Here is a 23881-nt window from a genome sequence, read left to right on the forward strand (position 1 = left end):
AGAATCATTTGTGAGTAACCAAACCATTTGCCCTTCACAAATGCTCCAACAGAGGAAAAACAAACCCTTTAAGAAAGGTAGCATGTAAGTGAAATGACCAGAACCAGGAGATCATTATATACCTCAACAATGATACTGTATGAAGATGTATTCTTATGGAAGTGGATCTCTTCGATAAAGAGAGCTAATTCAGTTTTAATTGATCAAAGATGGACAGAAGCAGCTACACCCAAAGAAAGAACACTGGGAAATGAATATAAACTGCTTGCATTTTTGTTTTTCTTCCCGGGTTATTTTTATCTTCTGAATCCAATTCTCCCTATGCAACAAAAAAACTGTTCAGTTCTGCACACATATATTGTATCTAGGATATACTGTAACCTATTTAACATGTAAAGGACTGCTTGCCATCTGGGGGAGGGGGTGGAGGAAGGGAGGGGAAAAATCGGAACAGAAATGAGTGCAAGGGATAATTCTGTAAAAAATTACCCTGGCATGGGTTCTGTCAATAAAAAGTTATTTTTTAAAAAATTTTTAAAAAGAAAGGTAGCATAGTAAAGTGGGCAGAGGACTAAGCTTATAACCTAGAAGATGGTCCAAAAATTCTAAGCACTCTTTGCCACTTTTCCCACCATTCTGTCACCATCACTGCAGAAGAAGAAAGGAGTCATCTGGGGATGAGACCCATTTTAAAATTTTCATTGTTTTATTGATATCCATGGCCCCTTTTCTCCCACCAAAAAAAAATTCACAACCTAGTAACTATCTTTCTAATGATATGCCTCCTCTCAATTAGCTAAGCTAATCCTCAGAAAACAAACTCTTTTACTAAAGTGATTGATATTTTAAGCCTGTCCAGCATGGAAAAACTGGTCAAAAGGAGAAGCGAGGTGGCTCAGTGCATAGAGCACCAGCCCTGAAGTCAAGAGGACCCAAGTTCAAAATCTGGTCTCAGACACTTAACACTTCCTATCTGTGTGACCCTGGGCAAGTCACTTAACCCCAATTCATCAGAAAAAAAAAAAAACTGGTCAAAGCTCATACTCTGCTGGCACAGCTTTTAAGAACCTAGAGTCAGCTTCACACGACAGTGGAGCAAGAGAGCAGGATTTTGAGGAGTTTTTCCCACATATTATAATGAAAAATAAAGAGTAAAATTCTTAGAATTTCTAAAACACAAACCATGAAAAGAAAAGTCATAGTATTGTTAAGACAGAAGCAAACATTAAATAAAGGAAAGGACCAAAATAATTCCTCACCTTGAAAATCCAGATGTTGGTTGTTTGAAGAACTCCAAAGTGAGTCTCATCTTTTGTACATTCTGGTTCAGAAGAGCAATATAATCCACACTGGGGGGTGTTTTACTTTCTGAGACACTTGAATTTTGAGATGGTTGAGGTGACATAAACGAGCTCATATCCTACAAAGTAAAAACTTTTTAGAAGGCTTATTTGACTCTTCAAAGTTTTCCTTCTTTTAATAAAGTGACTACATGAACATACAAAATATGACCTGTACTTCTGGGTCATGTAAACAAGATGGAGGACTAGACATTTTTCCCCATTCTCTATGATCTCTCAAAAACACTCTAAATCAAAAATTGTGTGCCAAAGATAAAAAAAAAAAAAGCTTCAACTGTTCTATGGTCTAGGATATTCAAAATCCAAAAGAAAAAAAATAAACAAACTCAGGAATTGATGCTCACTGACCTTGAAATCATTCAACATCTTTTTCCTACCTCCCACAATACCAGCAACAAGGGTGAACTAGGAAACCTAGAGATTTGACACAAGCTTACATCAAAACCCACCCTGCATCCCTTTCCCTACTTGGCTCAAAGCAGTGGATGTTTGCTTGAGTCTCAACAGCCCTTCTGAAGCTGAAGCCGGTGGGGGCTACAATCTGGAAGTGCCAGCACTGCAGAGCTCCAAACTGCTGTACCGGGAGAAATGGGCTCTAAGGAACCTAAGAAGCCAAGGTTCTAGGAAAAGCAGGCTCTCAGCTGCCAGTACCAGAGAAAGTAGGCTCTGAACTGCTGATGCCTTGTCAGAGAATTAAGGAACAGAGAGAAGTCACCAGGATGGGATACCTGCATGTGGGGAATTGTATAATTCCCTACCAAGCCTGAGGAAAGAGCTCAGTATTCAACTGGGGCCAGTTCTGTGCACTCAAAAGTCAGCTAGAGCAGAGACCTGGGCTGGGGAACCATAAATTAATTACGCAAGGTGGGAGAAGGCTGAGATGCTTTGAGATCCATGCAATAAAGAAATTACAATCCAAGGGGAAGGAGTAAGGAAATAAGCAATACAGAAGTAGGGATAGTGAGGCAAGAACTGAAAGTACCAAAAATTTCAGAGAAAAGAAATCTCAATGCCTTTGAACATATATAGAAAAATCAACAAGAAAAATAGTAAGAAGAGGAGAAAATATGGTCTTCAGCCCTAGTAAACAAATTCAGGCATATTTTAAAATACTGTAAAATGATCCAACACTTGATGAGATGGAGGATCCAATGGAATTTGAGGAGAATATGTAACCATAACATGCTGTTCCTGAATAGTTAAAAGAGAAATGAGAATTATGAGAGCAGAATTTACGTTCTGCACAGCAAAAGTAGTGAGAAAAATGGAAAACTTTGAATATGTAAAAATTTCACTAAAGAAATAAGAGAGAATAATAAATTGGAAATGTAAATCCTCAGAAGGGAAGGACAATTTAGTAGAAGAGAAGCAAAAATCAAGAATATTAAAAGAAACACGGATTTCAGATACTCATTTTCTAGAAGAACATAGCTTTACACCAATGAAGGAAATAGTAGGAACTTCTGAACATAAAAAATTAAATTCCAATTCAAATAATTAACATACTGCTTTCAGGAAAAAAAACTCCAAGACATTAAGTAGTTAAATTTAATTTAATTCAGAAACAAGTTCTATAAGTCATCATTTGAATACAAAGCAAAATACACTTTAATAATACAAGACTATTCTGTATCTATTAGAAAAAGGAGGAAATATAATAGTACTTCAGAGAGTATTGAAATTCAAGATGTAGCCCAGAGTGACCTGTTCTGTAAATTTGAATTTAACCATACAGAACAACAACAACAACAACAACAACAAAAATATATATACATATATATATGAACATTCATTAATAAAAATATAGTATACTATTCTAGTGATAATATTACTTCAGTTTCTTCTTTGGTTTATATTCAATTAAATACTGCATGTTTTCCTTTTCCTGTTCCAGAATTTTCTCTCACATAAGTGTGTGTGTGTGTGTGTGTGTGTGTGTGTACCAAACACTTCTTAATATACAAGTCTATCTTATCCCACACTGAATTTATTAATATAGTAAATTTTTAAAAATAAAACATATCCTCTAAAGCCATATTCCAATTATAGGTATTATTCTACCAACTCTCTCTTGCACGTGTTCTCATTCTCTCTCTCTGTCTCTCTGTCTCCCTGTCCCTCTCTGTCCTGCCTGTCTCTTTCTATTTCTCTGTCTCTCTTAATGGTTTATTTTACATTCTTGCAAGAATGAGTGCCTAGGTTAGTAGACAATATTCTACTGTGTGGAATTAACCAAGTGAAGATACTCTCATGGGAATATAGCCTAAAACTATACCTTAATCGTGTCTTGAGACTTTATAATAACAAATAGAGCTATAGCTTAAAAAGTTGCAGGTGTTTGTCCCCTCCTGTTTCCCTCTTAATTAGAAATTTAATTAGAAATAATTCTTTTAAAGGTAATGATGGCTTGGAATGCTTTTATCCAAGGATAAGATAAATGATTTCTATGTGTGTAATTTGAAAATTTGTTTGAAATATGATGGTAAAAGCAATTTTAAAAGAACTCTAATTAAAACCCACTAAAAGAAGGGATATATAAATTGTAATGTAATTGCAATGATAGTGTTAACAGAAGATTTAAGAGTTAGGTAACTTTAGGGAAAAAAAAAAAAGCAGTTTTGTATTACTTTAAAAATTCTAGCTACAAACAGCCAGCTTTTGAGTTATCTTGATTCAGACTTTTGAGGGCCCTGTCAGTAGAAACTGGCACCTTAACTCTTTTCCTGCCTCACAAAAGAAAAATGATTTGCATTTATATGCAATATAACCAAGTGGCAATTCAGTTTGTCTAGAACATTTAATCAGAATCAAGGAAATCTCATTAGCTAAAGTTAAGTCAATTTTGTAATCTGTTCTATCTCAATTTTAAGAATTGTCTTATTGGGGCAGCTAGGTGGTTCAGTGGATAGAACACCAGCCCTAAAGTCAGAAGGACCTGAGTTCAAATGTGATCTCAGACACTTAACACTTCCTAGCTGTGTGGCCCTGGGCAAGTCATTTAACCCCAATTGTCTCAGGAAAAAAAAAAAAGAATTGTCTTATTCTATCCCTAAAACAAAAGGGAAACTTATTTAAGGGAAAAGAAATTCCAGCTAAGACTATTTGGCTATTACTTAGGAAAATTGGAAATTTGTTAACTAAGTTATTTGGAGTTATTATTATCACATTAAACCTAAAATTGGTCATTACTGTGTGTGGAACAGCAAGAAGGATGAAATGAAAACCTTATCAGTTCATCTCCAAGAATGAGATGTACAATATTTCTTCCCTCTTCACAGATTGGGGGGGAGGTATCATACAGCACAGCCCATGAAGGTACTAAGAATAGGTGGGGTGCCCAAGAGCAAGCTCTTGAGACCCTGAAAGCTAAACAAATCTCTTGCCTGGCCTTAACCCCACCTAAAACCCTTTTACACTGTACATTGATGGATGGCAGGGCCAGGTCCTAGGGGTCTTGACTCAGTGTCTGGAACCCTATCCCAGACTCCTTGCTCACTTCTCTAAGAAACTTGGTGTTTTAGGGGTGACCCTCCTGCGTTGGTTATCTTCAAAGGATAAATAAAAGCAGAGGGATTGTGTGAAATTAACTGAGTGAAGACACTCATGGGAATATAATCTTGAACTATACCTTAACTGTGACTTCAGACTTTATAAGAACAAATAGAATTATAGCTAAAAAAGTTACAGCTGTTTGTCCTCTCCTGTTTCCCTCTTAATTAGCATATAAGAACTCCTTTAAAGGTGATGATAGCTTAGAATTCTCATATCCAAGGATATCTGCTTGGATAGCAGTTCTCTAAGAACAATTCTAAAAGACTTGTGATGAAAAACATCTACCTCCACAGAAAGAATTGATGGAGTCTGAACATAGCTCTAAGCATTCTATTTTTTGCCTTTCTAATTTTTCCAGCAAATTTTGAGTTCTTATCCCAAAAGCTTAAATGTTTGGATTTATAAAATACTAGATTACTATGATCATTTATTGTTGCATATCATGTACTTAATCTGTTAACTGATTTACCACTCTATTTCTTAGTCAGTATCAGATCGTTTTGATTACCACTTCCTTTTATTTATTTTTTTTGCTTTTTAATAGATTTTATTTTTCTAAATGCATGCAAAGATGGTTTTCAACATTCACTTTTTCCTTTTTTATTAATTTTTTATTAAAGCTTTTATTTTCAAAACATATTCATGGATAATTTTTCAACATTGACCCTTGCATAGCCTTGTGTTTCAAATTTTTCCCTTTCCCTCCACCCCTTCCCCTAGATGTCAAGTAATCCAATATATGTTATACATGTTAAAATATATCAACATTCACTTTTGCAAAACCTTGTGTTCCAAATTTTTCTCCCTCTTCTTCCTTGTCTCCCCTCCCCAAAATAGCAAGCAATCTCACACAGATTAAACATGTGCAATTATTGTAAACATATTTCTATATTCATTCTGCATAAGAAAAAATCAGAAGAGGAAAAAAAAGAAAAAATACGAGAACAGAAAAATAAATAAGCACCAACAATAACAAGGTGAAAATACTACTCTTTAATCCACATTCAATCTCTGTAGTTCTCTCTCTCTGTTTGCAGATGGCTTTCTCCATCATATCTATTGGAATTGCCTTGAATCACCTCATTACTGAAAAAAGCCAAGTCTATCACAGTTGAGCATCACATAATCTTGGGTTAGTGTGTATGATGTTTTTTGATTGGGCTTACTTCACTTAGAATCTGTTCATATAAGTCTTTCCAGGCTTTTCTGAAATCAGTCTGCTCATTATTTTTAATAGAACAAAGTGTTCCATTAATTCATATACCATAATTTATTCAGCTATTTCCCAATTGCTGAGGATTCACTCAGTTTGTGGTTTCTTGCCACTAAAAAAAAGGCTACTATAAACATTTTTGCACATATGGGTTCTTTTCCCTCTTTTATGAGTGCCTTAGGATACAGACCCAGTAGAGACACTGATGGATCAAAGTGGGAGCACAGTTATGCCCTTGGGGCATAGCTCCAAACTGCTCTCCAGAATGATTGAATAATTTCATAATTCCATCAACACTGCATTAATGTCCCAGTTTTTCCACATCCCCTCCAACATTCATCATTATCTTAGCTAATCTGTGGAGTTGTCTTAATTTGCATTTCTCTACTCAATAGTGATTTAGAACATTTTTTCATATGACTAGATATGGCTTTAATGATGATTACCACTTTCTAATAATATAAAATATAGAACTGCTAGATTACCTTCCTAAATTTCCTTTTCATTGATTGCCTTGATATTCTTGACCTTTTGTTCTTCCCAGATGAATTTGATTACTATTTTTCCTATCTCTGTAAAATAATTCTTTGGTAGTTTGAATGGTATGGCACTGAATAAGTAAACTACCTTAGATAGATTTGCCATTTTCATATATTGGTTCAGCCTGCCCATGAGCAATTACTATCCCTCTGATGGTCTAGATTTGTCTTTATTTGTGTGAAAAGTTTTATAATTGAATTCACCTAATCTCTGCATTTGTCTTGACAGGTAGACTCCCAAATATGTTATCTTGTCTGCAATTATTTTAAGTGGAATTTTTATCTCTGGTTTTGCTAGTAAAACATGGAAATGCAGGTGATTTATGGAGGTTTATTTTAAAGCCTAAAATTTTGTTGAGGTTGTTATTGTTTCAATTAGTTTTTAATTCATTCTTTAAGGTGCTCTAAGTATACCATCATATCATCTGGAAAGAGTGATAGTTTTGTTTCCTCAGTGCCTATTTTCTATTTCTCCTATTTCTTTTGCTTATCTTTTTGCTACAATTATCATCTCTAATATAATTTAATGATAGCATTGATAATGGACATCCTTACTTCACTCCTTATCTTACTGTGATGACTTCAAACTTATTCCCATCATAGATAATGTTTGCTCTTGATTTTAGATAGATATTATTTATCTTAAGAAAGACTTCATTGATTCTTATGATTTCTAACGTTATGAATGGGTTTTGTATTTTGTCAACGGCTTTATCTGCATCTATTGATATAATCATATGATTTTTATTATTGTTAGTGATATGGCCAATTATACTCATAGTTTTTCTAATATTGTACAAGCCTTGCATTCCTGATATAAATTTCACCTTTGTATAGTATATGATCTTTGAGATATGGTGAAATAAGAGATATCAAGGAAGTGCTATAATATCCCAATTCACCTGGGATACATTGAGGAATAGATTTCAGGGAATTTATGAACTTGGAAAAATGAATTACATCTTCATTTTCATTGTTCTCTAAATTAAATTTAGCCTTTTTTTCAATTATTTAAAATTATTATTCTGAGAAGAGTTTCACTGCACAAAAAAGTTAAGAAGTCCTAATTAAGGAAATAGCTGTTGAGATTGTCAACAGGGGAGAGCTTATCATCAATTCCTATTAGAGTCTAGTTTATTTAATCTCCTTCCCATTGAAGTTAAGATTTAAATCCTTTAAATGAATGCTAGCTCTATCTACATTTCTATTTTTTCTCCCTGGTTAAATATTTCCTAAGATTCTTTAGAAACATGGTTTTACAAACCCACAAGAAGTTGTGAAGGTATCTTCTACATTTGAGAGAAAATAGTGTTTGTTCCTTGCAAAGAAAAAAAATGGCTCACCTCTTTCTCTAGTATGAAAAGAGCCAGCCCAGCAGCAACATTTTTTGCTTCTTTCTTTGATTTGCCTTTACCTTCTGGAAATGCTCTGTCTCCTATTACAGCTTTGAATGTAAACCTAAGTGTGAGAAAAAAGATACATGTGATTTTACATTTAAATCCTCTTTTTAAGTAAAACATTTTTAGATTATTTTCAACTCTCTACCTCCTATTTTCTCTACTGGAAATGTACTGTGGCATAGTGAAAAGAACATTCAATTTGTCAGAAAAATGTGGGAAAAATTGTATGAACTGATGCAGAATGATATCATCAGAACCAAAATAAAAACTTCCACAGTGACTATAGCAATATAAATTATAACCAAAAACAAAGGGAATATTAAGTGATGGAAAAATTTATTGAGAAAAGGTAAAACCTAGTTCTCCCCTCATTTCAGAGAGGTGTATTACTATGATACAATACAGTACACATTATCAAGAATAAGCTTTTTATAAAAGACAGTACTAGGTTGTTTTTCTTTGGCATTCAGGAAGGTTCAATCTGGAGAGGTAATGGGAAAACACTGGATTATAGGCTGACAGATTTTTTTTTAAATTTTATTTGGCAGGACAACTGGGGTTAAGTGACTTTCCCAGGGTCATGTAGCCAGTAAATTGTTAAGTGACTGAGGCCAGACTTGAACTCAGGTCCTCCTGATTTCAGAGCTGATGCACTGTCCATTGCACCATCTAACTGACCTTAGGATCACAGATTTAACTTAAAGGTCATCTAGTTCAACTCATTCATTTTACAGATGAAAACTGAGGCTTGAAGAGATTAAGTAACTTGCTCAAAATCACATAGCTATTAAAAATGTCAAGAGTTCTTCTAAACTCCACGTCCAGCATGCCATTTACTACACTATAATGACTATGTTAAAAAGCTTTAATAAAATATTGAATATTAAATTAATTAATTAAAATTTTAAAATATTAAAAATAAAATAAAAAACAAAAACAAAAGAACACTAGATTTGGATTCTGGAGACCTAAGGTTTAATCCTAGCTCTCTCAGGATAGATGAAAAGGAAAGCAAGAAGGGAGGGAGGAAGGGAAATGAGTGATAAACTGGAAGAACATTAAAATGTTGTGAATATAAGAAATAGAAAAGATCTCCTCACCTCAAGGAACTTAGAATCCAGCTGAAGAGACATTGCATACAGACTTGAAGTAGCTTAAAGACACTCACAGAAAAATCAAAATCTAAATTAATACATAATCAGCTTTTAACTCCCTGAAGTATCTGAGGAATTATAGGTAATTTCAATGAGTAGATATTAAAAAAATAAAAAAAATTCAGATTTGGCATTAATATGTTACATTTTAGTAAGAGTTTATCTCTTGGACATTAGGCAGAGGGAAGATCAGTTTACAGCATTTCCAAAAAGATAATGAAGCCATTTGTGATAATTTTTTTCCATATAAAAATTTGGAAGTAATTTTTTAAATTAAAGCTTTTTATTTTCAAAACATATGCATGGATAATTTTTCAACATTTAACCCTTGCAAAATCTTGTGTTCCAAATTCATTCCCCCTTCCTCCCACCTCCTTCCCTAGATGACAAATAATCCAACATATGTTAAACATGTTAAAAAATACATATTAAATCCAATACATGCATACATATCTATACAATTATCTTGCTGCGGGAAAAAATGAGAAAGAAGAAATGCAAGTGAACAACAAAAAGAGTGAAAATGCTATGTTGTGGTCAAAACTCAGTTCCCACAGTCCTCTCTCTGGGTATAAATGTCTCTGTTCATCACAAGATCATTGGAACTGGCCTCAATCAATCTCATTATAGAAAAGAGTCTATCAGACTTGATCATTGTATAATCTTGTTGCTGTGTACCATGATCTCCTGGTTCTGCTCATTTCATTCATTATCAGTTCATGTAAGTCTCTCCACATGTCTCTGAAATCATCCTGCTGATCTTTTCTTAACAATAATATTCCATAACATTCATATACCACAACTTATTTAACCATTCTCCAACTGATGGGCATCCATTCAGTTTCCAGTTTCTGGCCACTACTAAAAGGGCTGCCACAAACATTTTAGCACATATAAGTCTCTTTCCCTCCTTTATGATCTCTTTGGGAAATAAGCCCACTAGAAATACTACTGGATTAAAAGATGTACACATAGCCTTTTGGGTATAGTTTTTGAAAATAAATTTGATTAAACTGCTATCATCTGACTTGTATTGAATTTTCTTTTATCTTTTCAAATCATGATATTATGAATATTATCATATTTCTAAATTTTATTGCACTATAAATTCTAGGAAACATCATATAGGAAATGTGGTTAAAAGTATGGTAAACATTGTATCATTGGAAAATTTTATCTCTTTTTAACTTGGATACTGTGAAATTATTGATTAAATTATTTGAAAATATTGCTGTTAGGTGAAATCTTTTGAAGCATTTAGTTGGACAGACATTATTTAGGGGAAAAAGAGGAAAAAGGGAGTCAGAGAAAGATCTTGTAAAACTCTCCTCATATGTAAGCCTGCCAATTTTTTTCGAGCAAGATAAAAAAAAAAAACCTATCAACCCTGTGAAAGAATTTGTGTATTGATTTATTTAGGAGACAGGATTCCCTACCACCATTACAAACACTTCTTGAATAAGGGAGGAAATATGGGGGAAATTTTTGAAAGTGTGTTTATAGCACAGAAATGTTTTATATAATGATTTGTGATTATGATAATCATGAACTTATACTTGAATTGGTTTGTATAGACCTAGTCTTAAAATGTTTATTTTGTTTTAGGGATTAGTATGATTAGGAGATACATTTGCTAATCTGGAGAATTGCAACAATTGGCCAATGCATTCTGAAAGCTTCTTTTTAAGTAAACTATTATATATTGATTATCTATATGAATTTACATCATATACTTCTTTTGTTAAATTCTAATAACTGTCTCTTAGATCAAGAGAAGTTTTAAGCTATATTTAAGAAAGGGAAATAATAGAAGAAATAAGAGTTAAAATCTTTTGTATGATTTTTAGAAGATCTGATAAATTTTTGTTTGGTAATTAGTTTTATTGCAGCAACATGAGAGTCATTTGTTAACTATCTCAAGCCCTAATCATATTTAGTAAAACTTGCTATATGAGGCAAAATCTCATGGGACTGTAATCTAATATTATTCTGAGTTTTAATTTCAGGTGTGATTGTATAAAGTAAACAGTCTACCATTTCAGGGAAATGCCACAAGATAGTGATCTTGAATTGCTAGGTGTATATATATCTCTGAGAAAGGGCAAAGGATGATGTTGACATGGCTTAAGGTAAGATCCTCTTGACTCAGTTTCTCTGTGTATTTCTTCTTTTTGAACAGAAATGTTTCCCACCCCGTTAAACCTCAGTCTGACGATAATGAGATAAAATTTTTGCTGCCTGATGGCATGTACCATAAAGGATGACAAATGGGACAATTTCAAAATCACAGAAAGACTTGTTTGAACTGATATAGTGAATTGAGCAGAATTGGAACAATTATATGATGAACACAATAATGTAAAGGAAAACACCTCAGTGAGATTTCAGAATTTTAATCAAATCAGTGACAAAAAAATGGCAATGTAATATACTTCCAATATATTTTGGATTTATCCAATTTGTAACATATCTGTTACAAGGGAAGGTTCCTAATGTCTACAACTTTTCCCTGACCTAATAGATTAATAACTGCCATGCTGGTTTCTAAATATTCATTTCTAAATATTCACAAAAAATTATTTTAATACTTTCTAGACTTTTGTCAGGAATTAGACTCAAACTCATTGGCTTATAGCTTGAGAGCCCATAATTTGAAAACATCACCCTTTCAAAAATGTAAATATAAATATTTCAGAAGTTTTATTAGTAAAAATAATATGTTTTCCATTTCATAGAGAAATGGAAGTTTTAAGCAACTTACTCCATATTATGAGGAGGTCCTGTCACTGAAATTTCTTCATAGGAAACCTGCATATTTTTTCTCAGGCAATAGTTATTGAGTTCAGAAGTATAGAGACGTGGTTGAACATTGTTAGCCATTCTTCTTGTTGAACTTGGAAATGAAGTCTGAAAGAAAAAATATCCACAGAGAACAAAATTCAATCTGATTTTCTGAAGCCAAGTAGGGAACAACAGAGAAAGTCTCCCTCATTCCTCTGAGACAAAATCTTCCAGTTCTATGGAAAACTTGATAACATGTTGGTCGAAGAGCTGGAAGAGCTCCCAAATGCTATTTTGTGCAGCTCCCTCATTTTACAGAAGAAGATTAGGAGTCAAAGAAGTTAAATGATGCCTTACATCACATAGCTAGCAAGCATTCGAGGGAAAATTTGAGTCCACATGTTGCTGATTCTATCACTTTAAATACTTTACTACACTGCTTCAAACTTCTACCATGAGTTTATGAAAGTTCAACTTCTAATCCACTTTATTTCCTTAGGTCTTTCAAGTTTTTGAAACTCATTAAAATAACCCATAGGAGTATATCCATCTTTTTATCTCTTAACTCAGCTTCTGTTATAAAATGTCTCACAATGAAAAGTCTAATGAATGTAGAACAAGAAAGATGGACAAGATGCATGTAAAACTCTGTTGCTTTGAATTGAAAAGAACCTTAGAGATCATTCAGTTTCATCTTCTCTCCCTAATTTCGCAGATGAGGCACATAGAGGTTGTGGTTTGCTATTGGTCATAGAGCCAATGTCAGTCAGGATTCAAACTCATCTCCCCTGATTCCAAGATCAATTCTGTGCTTCTAGTCACAGAAGTGGGACAATATAGACTTATATTTTCTTTATTTTTTAAGTCTAGAATTGTGATGTAATCGATGGAGGATACATCCCAATGAAGAAACTCCCTCTACCAATGTAAGCTAGCAATTATTGTCCAATTTGCAGTCTTAGAGCAGTTCTTAACCTTGCTCTGTGTCACTGACTACCCTGGAAATCTGAGTAAAGCCTAAGGACTTCTGAGAATAATGTTTGAAATGCATAAAATATTGCATAGGACTACTATGAAAACCAATTATATTGAAACATAATTGATCACTTTAAAAAAAAAGGAAAAAAAAAAAGTTCATGAGCCCCATGAGTTGACTGAAAACAGAGGTAAAGCGGTCATATGGATAGCAAGTGTTAAAGGTAAGTCTTGAATCCATCTGACTCCAAGGCTGGCTTTTTGTCCACATGACATGATGCTTTTTAATATATCTCTCTACTAATAACTAATTCAATTTCCCACTAGAAAGTGAGCTCAAACCTAAGGGCCAAATAACAGATTTCTAAAATCTTCCTTCCCTTCCCAGAGGTCTGTGAACTCAAAATGAGGAGCCCTGAGTTTGAGTTCTGATTGTGACATCAGCACACTGACTAGTGTTGGGATTTCAAATTAAGTCATTTCATTGCTTTTTGCCTTAGTTTCTCTTTAAGTATTTTTATTACATACATACTATGTGCCAGGGATTGTGTTAAACATTTTACAGATATTGCCTCATTTGATCCCCACAACAACCCAGGGAGGTAGGTGCTATTAATATTCCCATTTTACAGATGAAGATACTAAGAAAGACAGAGGTTAATTGAGATGCCCAGGACAATATAGCTAGTATATGAGTTGGAGGCCAGATTAGAACTCAGGTGTGCTATCTAGCTAACACATTCACAGTGTTATAATGAGAAAGGCACTTTGTAAATCTTAACAGGTAGTGTAAATGTGAAGGTTTTTGTTCTCTGGGACTGGACTCAGGATGTCACTGAAGTAGGGAACTCCCAATCAGGAAACTCCTATCAATGCAGATACATTGTGTGGATATACCTTGTTCCACCTTTACCCTCATCCTTTCCAATTAAAAAAAAAAATTGGTCTTATCTAATTCCCAAGCACCAGTGAATTTACATCCCTGGTTCCCTATTAATGACTACAGGACGCAGCTGATCCCACATGTTGTATATGCTCAATTTCCTTAATGTAATCAATCATGATCCATTATCCTCATGATACTGCCAATGTTATAACTAATAGTAAGACCTCCTTGCTTACTCTGTACTATTCTTTGTTCCAGGATTATATGTGCTAATTCTTGATCTTTGACTGAAAACTGCAATAGCCATAGATTCCTTTATTAACAGGTACAATACTCTATTAGTAAACTGTTATTTGGCTTGTAGAAACATGCCTTGGTTTACTTTTTTGTTAAATTTCACTTTTAACACCAGGATCAAAAAGTCAGATCTTGAACTCAGGCTTTTCTAACTTTGAGGTTAGCTCCCTAATTACAATACCTCTCTGACTTTATGTATTATTATTATTATTGATTATATTTTGTTATTTATCATCATAATTGTCTCAAAAAACAATGTGAAACTAGAGCAGTTTTAATACATTTAAGCTATTTTGGATTTCAGAAAACATAGCAATCCACTAATTCCTTGTAAAAGCAAGAGATCAAACCTTTTTTTTCTGAAGGGCTTTCCTTAGGAGGGGCTTGCATACCAAGATATATTCTAGAATAGCAGCTGCTACACTTGTCATAGTATAGTCAGAAGTTCTGTGACCTCAGGCAAGACTTTTTACCTCTCTGTCTCAGCTGGTTCCTATGTTCCTGAAAATGATGTCATTTGTGCTCCACCTAAAAGGTGTTGGTTAATTTAGCATTCAGTCTTCAAGACCTTGGACACCTTGCAGGTCAATTATCTCATATTTAGAACAAACTTTATAGCTATAGACCACATGACACATTATTTTATTTGATTCTCCTGACATAGTATGTAATGACTACAAAAACTAAATGACTGAATGACCCTGAGTAATCACTTCTCTAGGTCAGTTTTTTCTTCTGTAATATCAATGGATTTATTGACCTCTAAGGTCCCTTCCAGCTCAGGCTCTATGCACCTATAATTAACCCATCCTATTTAATAGACAAGGAAACGTATTCATAGAGAGAAAATATCTTGCCCCAAATTGATTTGCTAATAAATTGCCAGGCAGGACTGGAATTCAAGTCTTTTGGAAATTACATTTACCACAATGTATATAAATAATATTTACTGATGTGCAAAATACTCAGATGGTTTGAAAAGTACAAAGGTATATTGAGGCTCACTTTGCAATATAGAAGAGTCATCCTTTCTCAATAAAATGGGTCTTGCTGAAAGGTAAACATCTAACTTTGTGGAATCAAGAGGCTGACAGAGAAAAAGAGGGTCCAGAAGGGGTCCTCAACTGGGCAATCTAATTGTTTTGTTTTGGCGAAGTGTTTTCTTTTTAATTCAACTCCATCTGAATATAAAATCTTGAAATCCGATAAAAAAAAGTATTTCTAATAATATAATACGTGGCATTTTAACACATAAAGTACTTTACAAATTTCCTCATTTTACACACACAAGCCTGGTGAGTGCTATTTTTTTAAAGCTTTTTATTTTCAAAACATATGCATAGGTAGTTTTCAACATTCACTAGTTTCTTGCCACTACAAAAAGGGCTTCTACAAATATTTTTGCACATGTGAGTTTTTTTCCCTTTTTTATGATCTTTTTGGGATACAAGCCAAATAGAAACACTGATGGATCAAAGGGTATGCAGTTTTATAACCCTTTGGGCATAGTTCCAAATCACTCTCCAGAATGGTTGGACAATTCACAACTTTACCAACAATGCATTAGCATCCCAGTTTTCCCACATCACCTCCAACATTCATCATTATCTTTTCCTGTCATTTTCAGTAATCTGAGAGGTGTGTAGTGGTATCTCAGAGTTGTTTTAATTTGCATCTCTTTGATCAATAGTGATTTAGAGCATTTTTTAATATGACTAGAAGTGGTTTTAATTTCTTCATCTGAAAACTATCTATTCATATCCTTTGACCATTTGTCAATTGGAGAACGGCTTGTATTCTTATAAATTTGAATCAATTTTCTATGTATTTTAGAAATGAGGCCTTTATCAGAACCCTTGTATGTAAAAAAATTTTGGTGGATATTATTATTAACCACATTTACAGATGAGGAAAATGAGGCAGATAGACTTGTTAAGTGGTTTGATCAGAATCAAACAGTAAGTGTCTAATGTCATATTTAAACTTAAATATTCTTGACTCTAGGCATCCGACTTTATCCATTTTATCGATTAGCTGTCTCTCTGATACATTTAAACAATGTAGCTATGAGGTTTTTTGGGGAGGGAAGGGATGAAATACTTGCAACAGTACTTACTGGTTCAAAAATCTTCAATCTTCTATCTTCTAGATGACTATTAATCAATTAGATTTCATGAATTTTCCAGGAAACACATTTCAATATTTGTGAAGACCCTGTTAGCACCCTGGATACTTTAGAATCAGCCGGAGTCAGGATAAGCAAAAGTCCTTAATCTTTATTCTTTGTGGACATGAGAGGAATGGCCATACGAATCCAGCCAGGAGTCACTCTGGCTTTCTTACTCCATCCTTTAATCCCTCCTCCAAATCTCTCTATAGGCCAACAGATCTAGCTGCACAGAATGGTTGGTAGGCCATTTTCCAAGCAAATGCTAATAGAGTATTGTCCAATTGGTAATTAGCCTTAAGTGCTGGGATCTCAGTGCATGAACTCAGTTTCAGCCCATTACAAATATCAATCTACTCTGGGATGCTAGAACCTTTCCCTCTAAAGTTCTCCTAAAAGTTCCATCTTTTCAAGCGCCATATGAATAAGAACTTTTTTTTTTTTTTTTTTTGCCTTTCTTTGTATACCAAGTTCTTAGCACAATGCCTGCCAAACAGGAATCAGTTAACCAGTGATGGTTAATTATCTGCCTAAAATTGATATTAAGTAAAATTGTTATAAAAGAAATCAGATCATCAGATCATATTTTGCTTTATACATTTATCAAGACCTATGATTTCAATAGTATAAGGAACTTCACAGTAAAGAAGCTGAAGTCATTATAAGTAAGATACAACCAGGCCAAATATTTTATAAGAAAAATCATCTAATCAATTTAAAAATAGGAGATTTAGAGAGATATAATTTGTCTAAGATAATGTAGTTTGTGACAGAGAGGGATAAACTTCTAAAATCTTCATTCTGGTTTCTCTTTTTTCTTCTTCTTATCTTTGTATAGGCAAAGCATAGCATGTACTAAATAAATGCTTGTAAAATTGAATAAAAAACAGTCTCTTTACTATTGTTACAGCAAAATCCTGATTATAGGTAGTTGATAATGCAGTTTATGAATTACTCTAGCTTCTCTGTTTTTTTTTTCTTTCTAACAACCTTGATTTGAGTCCCTTCGATGTTCATTCATCTATATTTCCACTAAATACACAAAGTGAGGTTTTTGAACTGTTTGATATTTTAATTATCTCTGTTCCCTCTTCACCATCTTTCACTATCAATAGATCTTTAAAACTTTATAGCTCTTTTCTTTATCCCTAAATTTCATTTCCTTTCTTAATCTCTTTTCTTTCCAGAAATGAGCATCTGTGGCTCACAGATTAGAAGATCAGAAGCTAGGATTAGAGAAAACTCTACTTTGGCTAACCCAAATCCCATTTTAAAGATGGGTAAACTGAGGCCTAGAGAAGCAAAGTGACTATTAATCACCAAAGTGTCAGGACCCTGACGTTCACGCGCTCCTTTCACTGCGTCATTTCCCAGTGTTCCTGCTCTTTTGCTTGAGGTCTGCTCAGGAGCCCAGTGCCTCCAAGAATTTCTATTTTTTAGGGCGTCCAGGGGCTCAGAGCTAAATCATTCAAAGGCAATCTGCGTCCCGCCACAGAGCTGTCATTCATCCATCCCCACCCCCACACACACACTCACCACTCACGCAAAACGTGCGCCCCGCTACAGAGCCTCCGCTGGTCTACACGCTCGATCTCATTTGGACGACGAACCCCTAGAGCCCAGACTCTCATCAGTCCCCCAGAACAATCAAAACTCTCTCCGAACTCACCCACAGCCCAGCTCCAGAAGCACTGCAACCAGCCCAGGGAATGTCTCAGTGTAGTTCATTATCAGTTTCGTTTTCTGCTCAAGCTCCACCCCATTTCGAATCTCTGGGCTCCAGCCCGCCCCATTTGGGACTGCTGGGTTCCAGCACAGCTCACTTTCGGAACTCCGGGCTCCAGGCCGCCCCAACTTTAGATCCCCACCTTTAGGTCTAAACTGTATGAGACCGAGGTAGCGGGACTCACCTGGCTTGGTTCCCCAGCTATTGGGATCGTCTCCTGTATTCAAGGCTCGCCGATTGTTGCCCCAGCCTATTCTGTTCCCCGAGTGCAATAAGATATACATTTGTTTAGGACACAAATAACACGAAGATCCTACAGATGGCACAGAGATGGGAAATAGTTTGGGAAACAAAACATTAAATGCAATCGGGATATCCATTCCCCTCTTTTGCCCTCCCTAACTTCCTGGAAGTGAGGGAGTTTCGGGGTTTTGTCTAGCTCAGAGCTTGGTTGGCTTTTGGACCACTAATAGACAAGTTTTCTGATCTTGCCGATTCAAACTATACTCAAAGCCGTTCGACCAGAATTTATGGGGTTAGTACTTTTTACTCAAACCTCCGGCATTCTTAAACCCTGGAGGAGCAAAAGATACTCCGAATTCATTTACAAGTTTGCCCTAAGGCTAACTAATTCTTCTAGTTTAACTGCCAACCAACTAGTTGCTCTCTCAGACCCTTTTCTCGACAACTTCTCCTGTAATTCAGCCTCCTCTTCATATTGCTCTCTGGAGCTCGGTTTATTGTAAACATAATACCCTTTTCTTGCTCATGCTCTTCTTTAAGGATGCAAACGGTAAATGATTTTTTTTCCCAGAAAATAAGCTCATCCCCTCCTTTAACCACTAGTCCCTCCTTTTCTCCTTTCCTCTTATTGATAGGGGGCCAACGTATGCTTTCCCACTTATTCCCATATATATAGTATGTAAATATATATATGCCGAGAGAGAGAGTACATATGTGTGTATATTTTTCACGCATACATGTATTCATATTTATGTACATTTTTTGATTGTCGTCCTTCCATCTCGAAGAGAATCTAAATGGCATCATTATATCAGAGTCCAGTTAGTGTGTCTGATGGTGTCTGATCAGACCAATACGAGCTCGGAATGCACCGCCACAAATTGGGCACAAATACTCCATGTGAACATTTAAGGTGGCTTCTCTAACTTTGCGCATCTTCTATTTCTTCTGGGCTAATTCAATTCTGCTTTGAATTGAGCATAGCATCTCCTCAAAAGCACATGCCATGTTTCACAATCCAGTGCCAGTGTTTCCTATGATCAGTTCTACAGTTCTTAAGAGAGACCTTGAAAGTGTCCTTGTTTCTCTTTCTGATCACCTTGTGAGCACTGCCCTGTGTGAGTTCTCCATAAAATAGTCTTTTTGGCAAGTGTACATTTGGCATTCAAATAATATGACCAGCCCAACAGAGTTGATATCTCTGCAATAGAGTTGGAATGCTTGACACTTTAGCTCAAGAAATGACCTCAGAGTCTTGTACCTTACTCTGCCAAGTGATCTTCAGATCTATTCAAATGGAAGTGATTCAGTTTCCTGGCATAGTGCTGGTATACTGACCAGGTATGGTAATATCTTTTGATTCCTACTAAAATTGGATTTAAGTAAGGCAGAGTTGCACAAAATTGTCAGTCTTACTCTCTCTTCCCATCACTATCCAGTGGCAGGACAAAGTCAAGATGACTGGTGATGACTCAAGATGCAGTGGATAACCTTGGTGTCTAGCTATATGTTTCAACATGACTATTTACCTTCAAGAATCAAAACTCAGAGATTCCATATTTAAAGGGCATTGTGAGCTAGGTTTCTGGAATACAAAAACAAAAATGAAAAATAGTCACTGCCCTCAAGGAACTTGTATTTTACTAGGAGATACAATATGTAAGCAGAAACAAATTCAAGATAGCTTAAGGAGCCAAAAACTAGGAATCAGAAAAAAAGGCTTTTGTAAGAAGTAAGTTTTGAAGGAAACTAAATATTCTAAAAAGTATAAATGAGGATATACTCTAGGCATGGTGGGAGAAAAGAGAAGGAAACAAGGCATAAGTATATATATACAAAAGTATGAGATGGAAGAGCTGAGTACCATAATTTGGCTATAACATAAAGTAGGTAGAAGGGAATAATGTGAAATAACTCTCAAAAGATAAACTGGATACAGATTATGATGGGCTTTAAATACTAAAGTGAATTTATATTTCTTCCAGATGTAGCAACATCCTCTGAAATGATTTTCCAATCTACACAGGAATGGACAAGCTAACACTCAAAGAAAGAACACTGGGAAATGAATATAAACTGTTTGCATTTTTGCTTTTCTTCCCAGGTTATTATACCTTCTGAATCCAATTCTCCCTGTGCAACAAGAGAACTATTCGGTTCTGCACACATATATTGTATCTAGGATGTACTGTAACCTATTTAACATGTAAAGGACTGCTTGCCATCTGGGGGAAGGGGTGGAAGGAGGGAGGGGAAAAATTGGAACAGGAGTGAGTACAAGGGATAATGTTGTAAAAATTTACCCTGGCATGGGTTCTGTCAATAAAAAGTTATTAAAAAAAAAAAAAAAGAAAGAAAGAAAGAAATGACCAGCAGGATGAATACAAAGAGGATTGGAGAGACTTACATGAACTGATGCTGAGTGAAATGAGCAGGACCAGGAGATCATTATACACTTCAACAATGATACTGTATGAGGTTGTATTCTAATGGCAGTGGATATCTTCAACAAAGAGAAGATCTAATTTAGTTCCAACTGATCAATGATGGACAGAATCAGCTACACCCAGAGAAGGAACACTGGGAAATGAGTGTGAACTGTTTGCATTTCTGTTTTTCTTCTCAGGTTATTTTTACCTTCTGAATCCAATTCTTCCTGTGCAACAAGAGAACTGTTCGGTTCTTGCACACATATATCTAGGATATACTATAACATATTTAACATATATAAGACTGCCTGCCATCTAGGGGAGAGGGTGGAAGGAGGGAAGGGAAAAGTTGGAACAGAAGTGAATGCAAGGGATAATGTAAAAAATTACCCATGCATATGTTCTGTCATTAAAAAGTTATTATATATGCTCCAAATCATTATTAATCAGAGAAATGCAAATTAAGGCAACTCTGAGATACCACTACACACCTGTCAGATTGGCTAGAGTGACAGGGAAAGATAATGTGGAATGTTGGAGGGGATGTGGGAAAACAGAGACACTGATACATTGTTGGTGGAATTGTGAACACATCCAGCCATTCTGGAGAGCAATTTGGAACTATGCTCAAAAAGCTATCAAACTGTGCATACTCTTTGATCCAGCAGTGTTTCTCCTGGGCTTATACCCCAAAGAGATACTAAAGAAGGGAAAGGGACCTGTATGTGCCAAAATGTTTGTGGCAGCCCTGTTTGTAGTGGCTAGAAGCTGGAAAATGAATTGGATGCCCATTAATTGGAGAATGGTTAAGTAAATTGTGGTATATGAACGTTATGGAATATTACTGTTCTGTAAGGCATGACCAGTGGGATGAATACAGAGAAGACTGGTGAGACTTACATGAACTGATGCTGAGTGAAATGAGCAGAACCAGGAGATCATTAAATACCTCAACAACGATACTGTTTGAGGATGTATTCTGATGGGAGTGGTTCTCTTCGAAAAAGAGAGCTAATTCAGTTTTAATTGATCAAAGATGGACAGAAGCAGCTACACCCAAAGAAAAAACACTGGGAAATGAATATAAACTGCTTGCATTTTTGTTTTTCTTCCCGGATTATTTATTCCTTCTGAATTCAATTCTCCCTGTGCAACAAGAAAACTGTTCGGTTCTGCACACATATATTGTATCTAGGATATACTGTAACCTATTCAACATGAAAAGGACTGCTTGCCATCTGGGGTAGGGAGTGGAGGGAGGGAGGGGAAAAATCGGAACAGAAGTGAATGCAAGGGATAATGCTGTAAAAAATTACCCTGGCATGGGTTCTGTCAATAAAAAGTTATTTTAAAAAGTTATTATAAAAAAATAGCCAGTAGACTCAGTTCTTTGCAAAGCCATTTATTCATATGGTTTATCAAGAATAGTAGTTACAAAGTATTTCTCCAAAAATGTTCACCCACAAATACATGCAGAATCTTTGGGGGACGAATGGACATAATTTTAAATTACAATGATAGAAACATTCATCTGGGATATATAGCCAAGGCAATATACAATTCCTAAACTTCAGATTCTCAATGCCCTTTCTTTCTCTGGAGGATATTAACGAGTTGCTCTGCTTCTTAACTGAACTGGATCCCTGAAAAGCATAGTGATCTTCTTAGCAAGAGCAATGACTCCTAGGCTAAGGATGGCAGAACTACTATTGTGGTATAAGAAATGGCAAGGAGAATGCTTTCAGAAAAATCTGGAAAAACTTATATGAACTAATACAAAATAAAGTGAGCAGAATTAGGAGAACTAGGAGTAGTACACAGTAACAGCAATATTGTAACAATCTTCAACTATGAAAGACAGTTATTCTGATGAAGACAATGATCCAAGACAGTTCCAAAGTTTCCATGATGAAAAATGATATCCTCCTCCAATCAGAGAACTGATAAATTCTGATTATAGATTAAAACATACAATTTTCACTTTGTATTTCTTGTTTTTGTTGTTGTTTACAACATGGCTTACATGGAAATATGTTTTTTAATGGTATTTTATTTTTTCCAAATATACACAAAGATAGTTTTCAGTATTCACCTTTGCAAAACATGTGTACCAAATTTTTTCTCCCTCTTCCTCCCCATCCCCTCATAACATCAAGTAATCTGATACAGGTTAAATGTATGCAATTCTTCTAAACATATTCCATATTCATCATGCTGAGCAAAAAAAAATCAGATCATAAGGAGAGAAAAAACACAAAAAAAGAAAAAAACAAGCAAATAACAAAAATGATGAAAATACTCTGCTTTGATCCACAGTTTTCATAGTTCTCTCTCTGGATATGGATGATACTTTCCATCAAAAGTCTATTGGATGGGAAATGAATATAAACTGCTTGCATTTTTGTTTTTCTTCCTGGGTTATTTATACCTTCTGAATTCAATTCTCCCTGTGCAACAAGAAAACTGTTCAGTTCTGCACACATATATTGTATACTGTAATCCATTCAACATGTAAAGGACTGCTTGCCATCTGGGGGAAGGGTTGGAGGGAGGGAGGGGAAAAATTGGAACAGAAGTGAATGCAAGGGATAATGCTATAAAATTACCCTGGCATGCGTTCTATCAATAAAAAGTTATTAAAAAAAAAAAAAAGAAAGAAAGAAAATCCCTGACATCACTAAGTGAGATCTCTGGCTACCACTTAACCAGTTAAGTAAAGATAATCTCTGTAGTATAATTGGCCAGAAAGGAGTTAATATACATAGCATTATTCCTACATTTTTGTGAGCCAGATAATTTTTTAAATTGAGTAAATAATAAAGTAATCTTTTAATAGTAAAAAAAAAAGTCTATTGGAATTGCCTTGAATCATTTCATTGTTAAAAAGAGCCAAGTCCATCACAGCTGATCATCACATAATCTTATTACTGTGTATTATGTTCTCTTGGATCTGCTCACTTAGCATCAGTTCATATAAGTCTTTTCAAGCTTTTCTGAAATCAGCCTGTTCATCATTTCCTATAAAACAATAATATTCTATTATATTCATATACATAACTTATTCAGCCATTTCTCAACCAAGAGGCATCCACTTAATTGGAAATATGTTGCATTACTTCACATATAATTGATATCATATTGCTTGCCTTCTCCATGGA

The 23881-nt window shown here is 35.0% G+C and overlaps 1 protein-coding gene across 1 annotated transcript in view; it reads right to left on the minus strand.

Moving 5' to 3' along the window:
- EIF2AK2 (eukaryotic translation initiation factor 2 alpha kinase 2) overlaps nt 1-18051 on the minus strand; it is a 65037-nt gene extending 46986 nt beyond the window's left edge. Inside the window, exons 1-4 of the mRNA XM_051976151.1 lie at nt 17995-18051; nt 11981-12126; nt 8009-8123; nt 1260-1420 (exon numbers count right to left, since the gene is read on the minus strand). Of these exons, the coding sequence (XP_051832111.1) occupies nt 1260-1420; nt 8009-8123; nt 11981-12099 (395 nt within the window). The 5' untranslated portion in view covers nt 12100-12126; nt 17995-18051. The remainder of the gene's footprint in view (nt 1-1259; nt 1421-8008; nt 8124-11980; nt 12127-17994) is intronic.
- Nucleotides 18052-23881: the final 5830 nt, after the last annotated feature.

The sequence above is a fragment of the Antechinus flavipes genome, chromosome 2 (genome assembly GCF_016432865.1).
Source record: "Antechinus flavipes isolate AdamAnt ecotype Samford, QLD, Australia chromosome 2, AdamAnt_v2, whole genome shotgun sequence".
NCBI lineage: Eukaryota > Metazoa > Chordata > Mammalia > Dasyuromorphia > Dasyuridae > Antechinus > Antechinus flavipes.